Genomic DNA, 12883 nt, shown 5'->3' on the forward strand with positions numbered 1-12883 from the left:
ATCATATTTCACTATGGAAGGATATTGGATCTCATCTTTGTATCATCACTAAATCTGCTGATATATACTTCAATACTTATCACATGCCTTATGTACTGGTGAAGTCCTCACCCATGCCTTTACTATCTTTGGTTATCTTATACATATCTGGCTAGCTTCCGTCTTTTGTTCTCCATCAACTTAGTCATGAACACTAAAGTCTGTGCCTAGCTTTTATCCAGACCTAGACACCTAATACTCCCGTGCTTCAACATCCAATTAAAACTGAAATCCATGTATTCTATTCCTTCCTTAGCTTTGGTCCTCCCTACACTGCCATACCTACATTTGCTATTTCTCCAAATTCAAACTTGTGCTCCTCTCTGAATATACAGTGGCATGCAAAAGTTTGGGCACCCCGGTCAAAATTTCTGTTACTGTGAATAGTTAAGTGAGTAGAAGATGAACTGATCTCCAGAAGTCATAACATTAAAAATGAAACATTCTGTTCAACATTTTAAGCAAGATTAGTGTATTATTTTTGTTTTGTACAATTTTAGAGTGAAAAAAAGGAAAGGAGCACCATGCAAAAGTTTGGGCACCCCAAGAGATTTCAGCTCTCAGATAACTTTTACCAAGGTCTCAGACCTTAATTAGCTTATTGGGGTTATGGCTTGTTCATAGTCATCATTAGGAAAGGCCAGGTGATGCAAATTTCAAAACTTTATAAATATCCTGACTCCTCAAACCTTGTCCCAAAAATCAGCAGCCCTGGGCTCCTCTAAGCAGCTGCCTAGCACTCTGAAAATTAAAATAAATGATGCCCACAAAGCAGGAGAGGGCTATAGGAAGATAGTGAAGTGTTTTCAGGTAGCCATTTCCTCAGTTCATAATGTAATTAAGAAATAGCAGTTAACAGGAACGGTGGAGGTCAAGTTGAGGTCTGGAAGAACTGTTCGTAGGATTGCTAGAAAGGCAAATCAAAACCCCGTTTGACTGCAAAAGACCTTCAGGAAGATTTAGCAGACTCTGGAGTGGTGGTGCACTGTTCTACTGTGTAGCAACACCTGCACAAATATGACCTTCATGGAAGAGTCATCAGAAGAAAACCTTTCCTGCATCCTCACCACAAAATTCAGCATCAGAAATTTGCAAAGGAACATCTAAACAAGCCTGATGCATTTTGGAAACAAGTCCTGTGGACTGATGAAGTTAAAATAGAACTTTTTGGCCGCAATGAGCAAAGGTATGTTTGGAGAAAAAAGGGTGCAGAATTTCATGGAAAGAACACCTCTCCAACTGTTAAGCATGGAGGTGGATCCATCATGCTTTGGGCTTGTGTTGCAGCCAGTGGCACGGGGAACATTTCACTGGTAGAGGGAAGAATGAGTTCAATTAAATACCAGCAAATTCTGGAAACAAACATCACACCGTCTGTAAAAAAGCCAAAGATGAAAAGAGGATGGCTTCTACAACAGGATAATGAACCTAAACACACCTCAAAATCCACAATGGACTACCTCAAGAGGTGCAAGCTGAAGGTTTTGCCATGGCCCTCACAGTCCCCCAACCTAAACATCATCGAAAATCTGTGGATTGCCCTCAAAAGAGCAGTGCATGCAAGACGGCCCAAGAACCTCACAGAACAAGTTTGCGGATGACACGAAGCTGGGTGGCAGTGTTAGCTATGAAGAGGATGCTAAGAGGATGCAGGGTGACTTGGATAGGTTGGGTGAGTAGGCAAATTCATGGCAGATGCAATTTAATGTGTATAAATGTGAAGTTATCCACTTTGGTGGCAAAAATAGGAAAACAGATTATTATCTGAATGGTGGCCGATTAGGAAAAGGGGAGGTGCAACGAGACCTGGGTGTCCTTATACACCAGTCATTGAAAGTGGGCATGCAGGTACAGCAGGCGGTGGAAAAGGAGAATGGTATGCTGGCATTTATAGCGAGAGGATTCGAGTACAGGAGCAGGGAGGTACTACTGCAGTTGTACAAGGCCTTGGTGAGACCACACCTGGAGTACTGTGTGCAGTTTTGGTCCCCTAATCTGAAGAAAGACATCCTTGCCATAGAGGGAGTACAAAGAAGGTTCACCAGGTTGATTCCTGGGATGGCAGGACTTTCATATGAAGAAAGACTGGATGAACTGGGCTTGTACTCGTTGGAATTTAGAAGATTGAGGGGGGATCTGATTGAAACGTATAAGATCCGAAAGGGATTGGACAGGCTAGATGCAGTAAGATTGTTCCCGATGTTGGGGAAGTCCAGAATGAGGGGCCACAGTTTGAGGATAGAGGGGAAGCCTTTTAGGACCGAGATTAGGAAAAACTTCTTCACACAGAGAGTGGTGAATCTATGGAATTCTCTGCCACAGGAAACAGTTGAGGCCAGTTCATTGGCTATATTTAAGAGGGAGTTAGATATGGCCCTTGTGGCTACGGGGGTCAGGGGGTATGGAGGGAAGGCTGGGGCGGGGTTCTGAGTTGGATGATCAGCCATGATCATAATAAATGGCGGTGCAGGCTCGAAGGGCCAAATGGCCTACTCCTGCACCTATTTTCTATGTTTCTATGTTTCTATGTTTCTAACTAGAAGCCTTTTGCAAGGAAGAATGGGCGAAAGTCCCCCAAACAAGAATTGAAAGACACTTGGCTGGCTACAGAGAGTGTTTACAAGCTGTGATACTTGCCAAAGGGGGTGTTACTAAGTACTGACCATGCAGGGTGCCCAAACTTTTGCTTCGAAGAGGCCCTTTTCCTTTTTTGTTATTTTGAAACTGTAAAAGGTGGAAATAAAGAAGTAATCTAGCTTAAAATATTAAAGAAATGTGTCATCTTTAACTTTATACCTTTTGGAAATCAGATTATCTTTTACTCGCTTAGCTATTCACAGTAACAGAAATTTTGACCAGGGGTGCCCAAACTTTTGCATGCCACTGTAATCAGTTAATTTCCACCGGTTAAACATTCAATTGCCTCGGCTCCAAGCTCTGAAATTTCATAGTTAAAAGGCCTTCATGTTTTGACTTCTCTTTACACTTTTGAAATACTCTTTAAAATCTCTAACCTTGACCAAGCTCTTGGTCATCTCAGAAATATAATATTATGAGTGACATAGAAAGGGTAGAGAGTAAAAATCTTTTTCACATAGGTTTAAGGTAATAGAAAGGGGTTTTAAAGATGAACCCAGAATGTTTATTTTGTGTAAATTTTAGTAATTTGCACTGTACTGCTGCTACAAAACAATAAATTTCAAGATGTATATCAGTGATAATAAACCTGATTCTGTTACACATGGAGTTGATGACATCTGGGTGGCAATACCAGAGGAGCTGATGGAATCACATACAACGTTACATTTAAGAGGCATTTAGATGGAGATTTAAATAGGTAAAAATGTGGCCTTAACACAGGCAAATGGGATTAGCATAGCTGGGCAAAATACTCAGCTTACACATGGTCGAACAAATTTTCTGCTTTATGACTCTAACTTCAACCTGTTACTGACGAATTGAATTGACTTTATTTATTACATCCCTTACATACATGAGGAGTAAAATCTTTATGTTACATCTCCATCTGAATGCGCAAAGTGCAATCATAGTAATTTTAACGATAGCAATGATACCGTCTGTGACTACTTCGGTACTAAAAATAAATTTGTACTTCTACAATAGTGTGAAATAGTTAACTTTGCATTAATTTAGACACACTAGCCTTTGGCATTGCATTACAATAAAGTTCTCCATATTCTCCAAGTAAATACTAAGCTCAAGCTTTTGAAATAACTTCATCTCTTCAACTATTGATGAGCAAGAGAGATAATCTCAAAATTACTGAAATTTATAGTTAACTCTTCATATTCTTTAGTTACAATAAATTGAAACTTGCAAAAGGGTTATATTTCATGGGCTAGAATTTTTTCCGAATTTCTTGATGAAGTTGCATATTGGGAGAACGAAGAAGTTATGAGACAATCAGCAAAAATGATTTAACAAACCAGTTTTTGAAATTATAGTACCTAAAGAAATGACACTGCATTTTGCAGGATATATGTAAATCAATATTCTCAGAGTTTAAATTTTCCATTTTGCGGGAGCAGAGTTAATCCAACTGCTTATTTGAATCACACTCCTGTGTCTGTCAAACCACTTTTCTAAACATGATGAACACAAAAAGATTTTACTTTTGAGTCTTTCTGAAAAATGATTACCTGAAAAACTATCAATGTACTAAGAAAATGGATCATGATGACACAAACATTGGTGGAGAGGCCAGTAGTGTTGAGGAAGCAGGGAGTCCACAGAAGGACTTAGACAGATTAGGAAAATGGACAAAGAAGTTGCAGATCGAATATAGTCCTCTGCCGTATGGTCTTATGGTGAAGTCTTATGTTAATACTACTTGTTTGAATAAAAAGGGCCACACTTTAAAAGTAGTTTGTTGCCAATGAAGCAGTCTGAATATCAAGCAGTCACAAACGTCACTTAAAAATAGCATTTCTGTTATTTTTTTCCTTCTTTCTAAATTAAACCCCCATGAACTGGCCAAGTTTCAAATGATACAATTCAAAGCTGAAATTGTTCGTCCTTCGTGAACATTTGCAGTTTTGTACTTTTTTCCGAAAATTAAGCCTTGCTGTTACATTCAGTTATCCATCACAGTGCAAAAGAAAAGCAGAAAGTGATAATAAGTGTGAATTCAATGAACAGTGGGAAAATGAGTTCTTGTTTTTAGCGGGTCCGTCAGGAAAACCATTGTGCATTGTTTGTGAAAACACTTTCTCACATAATAGAAGACATGATCTTAATAGCCACTATAAAACACAACATCAGACTGAAATAGAAGGAAAACTGAAGCTAGTGCTTGGGTCTGAGTTATGGAAAGAATATGTGATTAAGAAAAAGGAAGAAATCGAAAGAAGACATAATATATTTGTTAAAAGTCTCATTAAGGTAACTAACGTTTATCTTGTTTTTATATTAGATCAATATATCATGTAAAAATGCTAAATATGTCTATAATAACATATTTTTACGATTTGAATGGGGGTACAAGAATTGTATGGCACATCTGAACTCGTGTGTGAAAAAATTGACGCATGGAATGTAAAAGGTTGGCCACCACTGGTTTAAACATATCAGAACAAAATTAATGTGAACACGAGGAATTCTGCAGATGCTGGAAATTCAAGCAACACACATCAAAATTGCTGGTGAACGCAGCAGGTCAGGCAGCATCTCTAGGAAGAGGTACAGTCGACGTTTCGGGCCGAGACCCTTCGTCAGGACTAACTGAAAGAAGAGCTAGTAAGAGCTTTGAAAGTGGGAGGGGGAGGGAGAGATCCAAAATGATAGGAGAAGACAGGAGGGGGAGGGATGGAGCCAAGAGCTAGACAGTTGATTGGCAAAAGGGATATGAGAGGATCATGGGACAGGAGGCCCAGGGAGAAAGAAAAGTGGGGGGGGGTACCCAGAAGATGGACAAGGGGCATAGTGAGAGGGACACAGGGAGAAAAAGGAGAGAGGGAAAAAGAATGTGTGTTATGTAAATAAATAATGGTTGGGGTACGAGGGGGAGGTGGGGCATTAGCGGAAGTTTGAGAAGTCAATGTTTATGCCATCAGGCTGGAGGCTACCCAGACGGAATTTAAGGTGTTGCTCCTCCAACCTGAGTGTGGCTTCATTTTTACAGTACAGGAGGCCGTGGATAGACATATCAGAATGGGAATGGGGCGTGGAATTAAAATGTGTGGCCACTGGGAGATCCTGCTTTCTCTGGCAGACAGCGCCTCCTGTCTTCTCCTATCATTTTGGATTTCCTCCTCCTCCTCCCACTTTCAAATCTCTTCTTTCAGTTAGTCCTGACGAAGGGTCTCAGCCCGAAATGTCGACTGTACCTCTTCCTAGAGATGCTGCCTGGCCTGCTGCGTTCACAAGCAATTTTGATGTGGGTGGCTTGAATTTCCAGCATCTGCAGATTTCCTCGTGTTCGCTAACAGAAGGTGTTTCACAGTTACGAAAAAAGGCAGTGCGCGTAAAAAAACAGCGCACGCCCTGAGCAGCTGCTCCTCCCCCAGATTCAGATCTGCATTCTAGCTGGCATTGTTAAACACGTGCCTGTGAGCCTCTGTGTTTTATGTCGATTTATTTTGAGCATCCGTTTGCAAGATGAGTTCTAAGGTATCTGAAAAGCCTGAAAGAGCTCGTAAGGGTGTTACACTTAGCATAAAACTAGACAGAATTAAGCATTTCGATCGTGGTGAACGAAGCAAGGACAAAGTGAGTTTGGCTTGTGGAAGTTGACGAAGGTGATGTTGTCATCCCATGACCAAGAACTGATAGATGAAGAGCTGATGCAATTGGAAGAGGAAAGAATAACAATCGAAACCAAATGCAGTAGCGAATGGACCGAAAGTGAAGTCGTCCAGGAACTGAATGTGAAGCAACTGCATGAGATTTTCGCTGCAATGATAAAGTACGACTTTCATTTTGAAAGGGTATGTCGATTTAGGGCATATTTGCAAGATGGTTTGAGTGCTTACAAAGAACTCTATGATAGAAAAATGCACGAGGCTAGCAGTCAAGCACACTGTCGTTTTTCAAGCCTTCCACACTCAGCCACAGCAGACGACAAACCTCGACCTTCAACATTGAGGCAGGCAGACATAGAAGAAGATGACTTCCCTGCCCTCATGGAAACAGACGACGATGAGATGACACCCCAGTGGTCCCAACCTCCGGGCCGCGAACAGATACCGATTCGTGGAGAATGCAGCAGTAGCCAGGACGCACCCAGCACATATTTAAGAAAAAAGCTGAAATAAACAAGCTAATTAATTAGGTGCCGCCCAGCACGTAAATATCGGCCCAGATCAGAGGCAATTGCCGATTGCGTTGCCTCTGATCTGGGCTGACATTTATGTCCCGGGCGGCACCTAATTAATCAGCTTGTTTATTTCGGGTTTTTTTTCTTAAAGATGTGCTGGGTACGTCCCGGCTACCGCTTCATTCTCCGCTAATCGGTATCCGTCCGCGACCCGGGGGTTAGGGTGGCGGGACACTGGGGTGTCATCCCGTCATCTGTTTCCATCAAGGCAGGCAGGTCATCTTCTTCTATGTCTGCCTGCCTCAATGTCGAAGGTTGAGGAACGCCGTCTGCTGTGGCTAATGTGGAAGGCTTGCTTGACTGCTTAGCCTCGCGCATTTTTCTATCATACAGTTCTTTGAAAGCACTCAAACCATCTTGCAAATATGCCCTAAATCGACGTACCCTTTCGAAATTAAAGTTGTACTTTATCATTGCAGCGAAAATCTCATGCAGTTGCTTCACGTTCAGTTCTTGGATGACTTTACTTTCAGTCCATTCTCTACTGCATTCAGTTTCGATTGTTATCCTTTCCTCTTCCAATTGCATCAGCTCTTCATCTATCAGTTCTTGGTCATGGGATGACAACATCATCCTCGTCAACTTCCACAAGCCAAAGTCACTTTGTCCTTGCTTCGTTCATCACAATCGAAACACTTAATTCTGTCTAGTTTTATGCTAAGTGTAACACCCTTACGAGCTCTTTTAGGCTTTTCCAAACCTTCGAACTCATCTTGCAAACGGCTGCTCACAGGCACGTGAAGCACGTCTAGCAATGCCGGCTAGAATGCAGTTCTGAATCCGGAGGAGGAGCGGCTGCTCGGGGCGCGCGCTGCCTTTTTTCGTAACAGTGAAAACACCTTCTGTTAGTGAAAACAGGTAATTAATGTAGGTCTTTCGTAACAGTGAGGTTTCGTAAAGTGAACATTCGAAAAGCAGGGGGACACCTGTACTGGCGACTCCCTTTTTATGGCCAATTGGTATTGAAAATTTGTCCTTACAGAATTCACAAATCATTATCCAAAAATTTGAGAAACAATTCAACTCAGGATCCATGAACAGACAATATAGCTTCAGGTTACAGAAAATCACTATACAGCCCATATTCTTGGAACGCAATCCCCTTCCTTCACTGTAATGTGGGGTGTCACTCTTTTTTGTTTGTTTACCTGTAGTTCAAAGTTTGTTTGATCAAGAAATTTCTTGTTCAACATATCTGCATACTGATTTATTGCTCGCAAAAAGACTCTGAAAGACAAAATAAACATACTGAATTACCACACAAAATGTAACAATGACAAAATGACCCAAAAGTTTAATGTTGTACATTTTAAAAATGACAATTTAATTAAAGATATAGCACAGTGTTAATCTCATTGAGCAGAACCAAACTTTATTTTTCAGAAACCTTTTTGTGAAATAGGATTTGCGTGGGATTAATTTATTTGAGTTGATGATGGTCAGCATGAGTTTGATGAGCCAAGGTGCCATGATGTATAATTTCATGGCTCTATGCCTCGAAAGCTTGTTGAATTTTACTGATACCCAATATCAGAAAAAAAAGAATGACTTTTCTTTCTGGACAACGTGAAGAGGTATAAGACCAGGAAGGTTTCTTCATGCTTTCTGTGCTAGAAAGTATATGATTAGGACCCTTCTCCTGTAGCTCATGAAAACATTTATCCTGACAGAATCCAGATACACTTTTAAAATTGCAGCTGTGCAGTCCACACATGGAAGGCTTTTCTTTAGAATACTAAGGAATAGTAACCTCCTGCCCTAATGGAAGACAACGCCACCTGCACAGTAGCTCCATGTGTTACATCCTCCCCAACTATGACTGCAGATTACCACATGGAAAGGTTAGAAAATGAGTTATGTGCATCTCTGATGACACACTCAGCATGAACATTTAACAGTAGGCATCAGCCCAGGAAGCTGACTACCAAAGTGAAACCACTCCCTCGGCTCTTGGGAAGGCAGAGACTTGGATGTCAGAGGCTTAAGATGCTAAAATTAGAGGTGCTTTCCAAACACAGACACTTATTTCATGCAGTGGAAAGCTTTTAACATGATAATAAAATTACTGAGTACATTTCCTGCTATGCAGTTCTTTTATTTGGCATCCTCCTACTCCAGTTTGCTGCATGTATGCCCTGTTCCAGGTATTTCTGCAGCTATGCTTTCACAACAGGAATTAATGCCACCAACTTTTACAGTTATACGTGAGGTTAAATAACTGCCATTGACACTGCGAGCTCCAATTTAGAAAACCTTCAGGGGAAAAGAAATATCAACCCACCAAAGCATAAATATTATAAAAAATGTTAGCATCTGTTAATGTATGGTTACGGAGAGCAGTAATTGTTAATGGAAATGACAACACATAGTATTCAGCCACCTGCACCTTTTTCTGGTGTTAATTCTCCAACTGGGATAACCTTTTCTAAAATATAGTTACTTTTTTTGAACTGTTTATCCAATTTCCTGTCTTATAACTAGAAAATTCATCAGATGTAAAGCATTCATGTGTCAATATACATTAAAAATTATAATGTACTCAAAACTTAAAAGTACAAACAAAATGTACAGAGAACTGAGAGTAATGGAATGCATTGACACAGGAATGTTGAGATTTAGCATACAGAAGTGCAGAATGTCACTTCTTGGTAAGAATGAAAAACTATATAATCTGTACAATTCTAAACAGTGCGGCACTGAAAATTTGGGGTACAAATGCAGAAATCTTTGGAGATAGAACAGGTTAAGAAAGTTAACACATCATTCAAGGAACTTGGCTTTATGAGCAGAGTTAAAGGAAACAAAAACACAAAATCTTTAAAAAAAAGAGTAAAATCTGACGACCGGCATTCAACTTAATATAGTACCTGTTCCCTTTCCACAGATACTAGCAAACTGCTGTTTGCAGTATTTTGTGTTTATAACTTACTATTCGGCTATAACTGGGACATTTTGTCTAATTCTGTGCACCACAATTCCTGTAGGTTGTGTAGAAAGTCAAAGAGGATGCAGGGTGGACGGGTGGATCCTTAATAATAGTAAGGGCCCTGTGTATATAGTGCTTCTGATAAGTGTTCCCGATGGATGGTAGGGAGATGCCTATGATCCTCTCAGCTGTTCTCACAGTCCTTTGTAGGGACCTCAGGTCCAATGCTCGGCTGCTCCCATACCAGATGGAGATGCATGGAGATGCAACATGCCAGGATGCTCTCAATGGTGTTCCTATAAAACACAGTTAAGATGGGATATGGGAGCCTTGCTTGCCTCAATCATCTCAGGAAGTGGAGGTACTGGTGTACCTTCTTGTTCAGGGAGGTAAGATTACTTTTAAGGAGCTGATGTAAAGTTCAAAGTCCAAAGTAAATTTATTATCAAAGTACATATATGTCATCATATACATCCTGGAGATTCATTTTCTTGTGGGCATTCTCAATAAATTCATAATAGAATAGTAACCATAACAGAATCTCCGCACCAACTTGGGCGTTGGCAAATACAATAAATAAATAAATATTGAGGACATGAGGTGAAGCATCCTTGAAAGTGAGTCCATATGCTGTGGGAACATTTCAATGATCGGGCAAGTGAAGTTGAGTGAAGTTATTCCCTTTGGTTCAAGAGCTTGATTGTTGGAGGGGAAAAAAACTGTTCCCAAACATGGTGGTGCGAGTCAGCAGCAAAAAGAGAGCATGACCTGGATGGTGGGGGTCATTGATGGTAGATGCTGCTTTTCTACACCACTACTTCATGTAGATGTGCTCAATGGTGGGGATAACTTTACCCATGTTGGACTGAGTTGTATCTACTATTTTTTGTAGGCTTTTCCATTCAAGAGCATTGGTGTTTCCATACCAGGTTGTAGTGCAGCCAGTCAATATACCCTCCACCAAACATCTATAGAAGTTTGTCACAGTTTTAGATACCATGCTGAATCTTTGCAAACATCTAAGGAAGTAGAGGCACACCTGTGCTTTCTTTGTAATTACATTTGCATGCTGGGCCCTGGATAAAATGATAACGCCAATGAATTTAAAGTTGCTGATCCTGTCCACCTCTGATCCCCTGATAAGAACTGGCTCATGGACCTCTGGTTTCCTTCTCCTGAAGTCAATAATTAGCTTCTTGGTCTTGCTGACATGGAGTAAGAACAGGTTATGGCTATTGTGAATCCCAACCTTAACATCACATTAGACAGAATGTCTCACAGATATGACTGGGAATAAGCAGCCTTAAAGGTTAGTGAAAACGGGCTCAACCAATTCTCAATCTGAAATGGCTGTTTCTCACATCCATTTTGTACTTACTTTTTGTTCAAATGCATCTCTTCCTGAACATCTCTTCATTATTCCTCTAAATATTCTTTTCAATTCTCATTCACAATCACCCCTTTTCTTTCCTTAGAAACTGAGAAACACCTACTTATTTAAAAAAAAGAGAACAACTTTCTTCTGATTGGAAATTACTACTCTTTAAGGCATTTTTAAATTCTGCTGTAACATAGATAATGATAGATTTTTCTTACGCATTGCCACCTTTTCAGTGGAAATGCTCTGACCTTGCTAAGTTCCTCATTTCCTGCTCATCAGGCATTGACATCTTCATTAAGAATACAATCAAAAAAATGTATACTACCATATCTTTTTAAGAGTATTTAGTTTGCAGCATACCATTCAGTTCAACTTGAAACTCTTGCTCAAGACATTCTTAACAAACATTAATAATAATAGAATAAAAATAAAGTTATGCAAAGAACTGCTCAGCATACTTCATTATGAAACAAGTTTTAGTTCAAAGTTATCTGGGAAAATTTGAAACATAATATAAACATTTTTAATACATGTATCGAGAAGCAGGCTGTGCCAGAACTAGCCAAGCAACATTGGTAGTGTTGAAGGGTTGAACAGTGTTTGGAGATATTGATGGGAGGGTTTGTATGATTTTTTTTAATAATAACCTCTCACGATGGGGGACTTGTTCTATTTCTATATCTGCACATGCTGCTTGGTCCATTGAGTGGTTCCAGGATTTTCTGCCTATGTTCCACAAACACAGTAAAAGCTGTATTTTTGCTTTTCATCCCTAGTTATGCTGTAACTCAGGTCTTCCCTCTTTACAGATGAAAAGTACTGGGCTTTTCCAGTATAGTTCTTTATTTCATATTTCAAACTAGTTTCTGTACAGTTCCAGAATTTTTTTCTCTCCTTCCTTAGTCCAGGAAAGTTAGCTACCATTGACAAGCTTACAATACACTCCCCCAGTTAATACCAATCTGTGTCACTTTTTCTCATTAGATCTCTGTCACTGACACACACTTTGTTCACTCCATTCTCTTCAAAGTTTAAACCTATCTACTTTCTATCTTTCCCAATAATTAAGAGTCAATGACATGAAGCATCAACTGTTTCTCTCTCCAAAGATGCTACCCAACCTGCCGAGAATTTGCAACATACTCTGTTTACATTTTAAATGCAAATAATTCACTAGCATGGAACAAGTTTTTCAATGATTTGATTTAAAGTAGTATTATATCCATTCTGTTATTTGATCATTTGGAAAAAAGCCAATGATTTAATAAGATAGTTATCCTAAGATAAAAATTACTCTCAGATAAAGTGCAGCATAGGCATTACTCCATTAAGTATCAGAAGAGTTGCTTTTCTGAACCTGCTGCAGGGAACAAATAATAACTACAATGTTTCTAACAAGTTTGGTACAGGAGATTCTTAACATTTATATTGTTTTTTTCTGGGATACACCCACCCGAAAGTGATGTAGCACAGACGCATGCCCTTCAGCCCACAAAGGCTGCACTGATCATCAACCACTCACTTACAATAATTGCATATTAATCTATTTTTTTTTAACTCTTCCCACATTCTTATCAACACCCCCTTACTCCAGATTTATCCTCTCACCTCCACACCAGGGGCAATTTACAGCATCTAGATAACCTACCAACCCACCATATCACAGAGAGAAGTGTGGATAAGAATATGGAGAGGAGGGGTA

General features: G+C 39.9%; 1 protein-coding gene across 3 annotated transcripts in view; it reads right to left on the reverse strand.

The window, feature by feature from the left end:
• Positions 1-12883, reverse strand: part of dock1 (dedicator of cytokinesis 1) — a 575517-nt gene that overhangs the window by 171873 nt on the left and 390761 nt on the right. For all 3 annotated transcript variants that reach the window (XM_063071820.1, XM_063071822.1, XM_063071821.1), the window contains one exon: positions 8023-8101. In XM_063071820.1, coding sequence (XP_062927890.1) covers positions 8023-8101 — 79 coding nt within the window. The remainder of the gene's footprint in view (positions 1-8022; positions 8102-12883) is intronic.

This window comes from Mobula hypostoma, chromosome 19 (assembly GCF_963921235.1).
Source record: "Mobula hypostoma chromosome 19, sMobHyp1.1, whole genome shotgun sequence".
Classification (NCBI taxonomy): Eukaryota; Metazoa; Chordata; class Chondrichthyes; order Myliobatiformes; family Myliobatidae; genus Mobula; species Mobula hypostoma.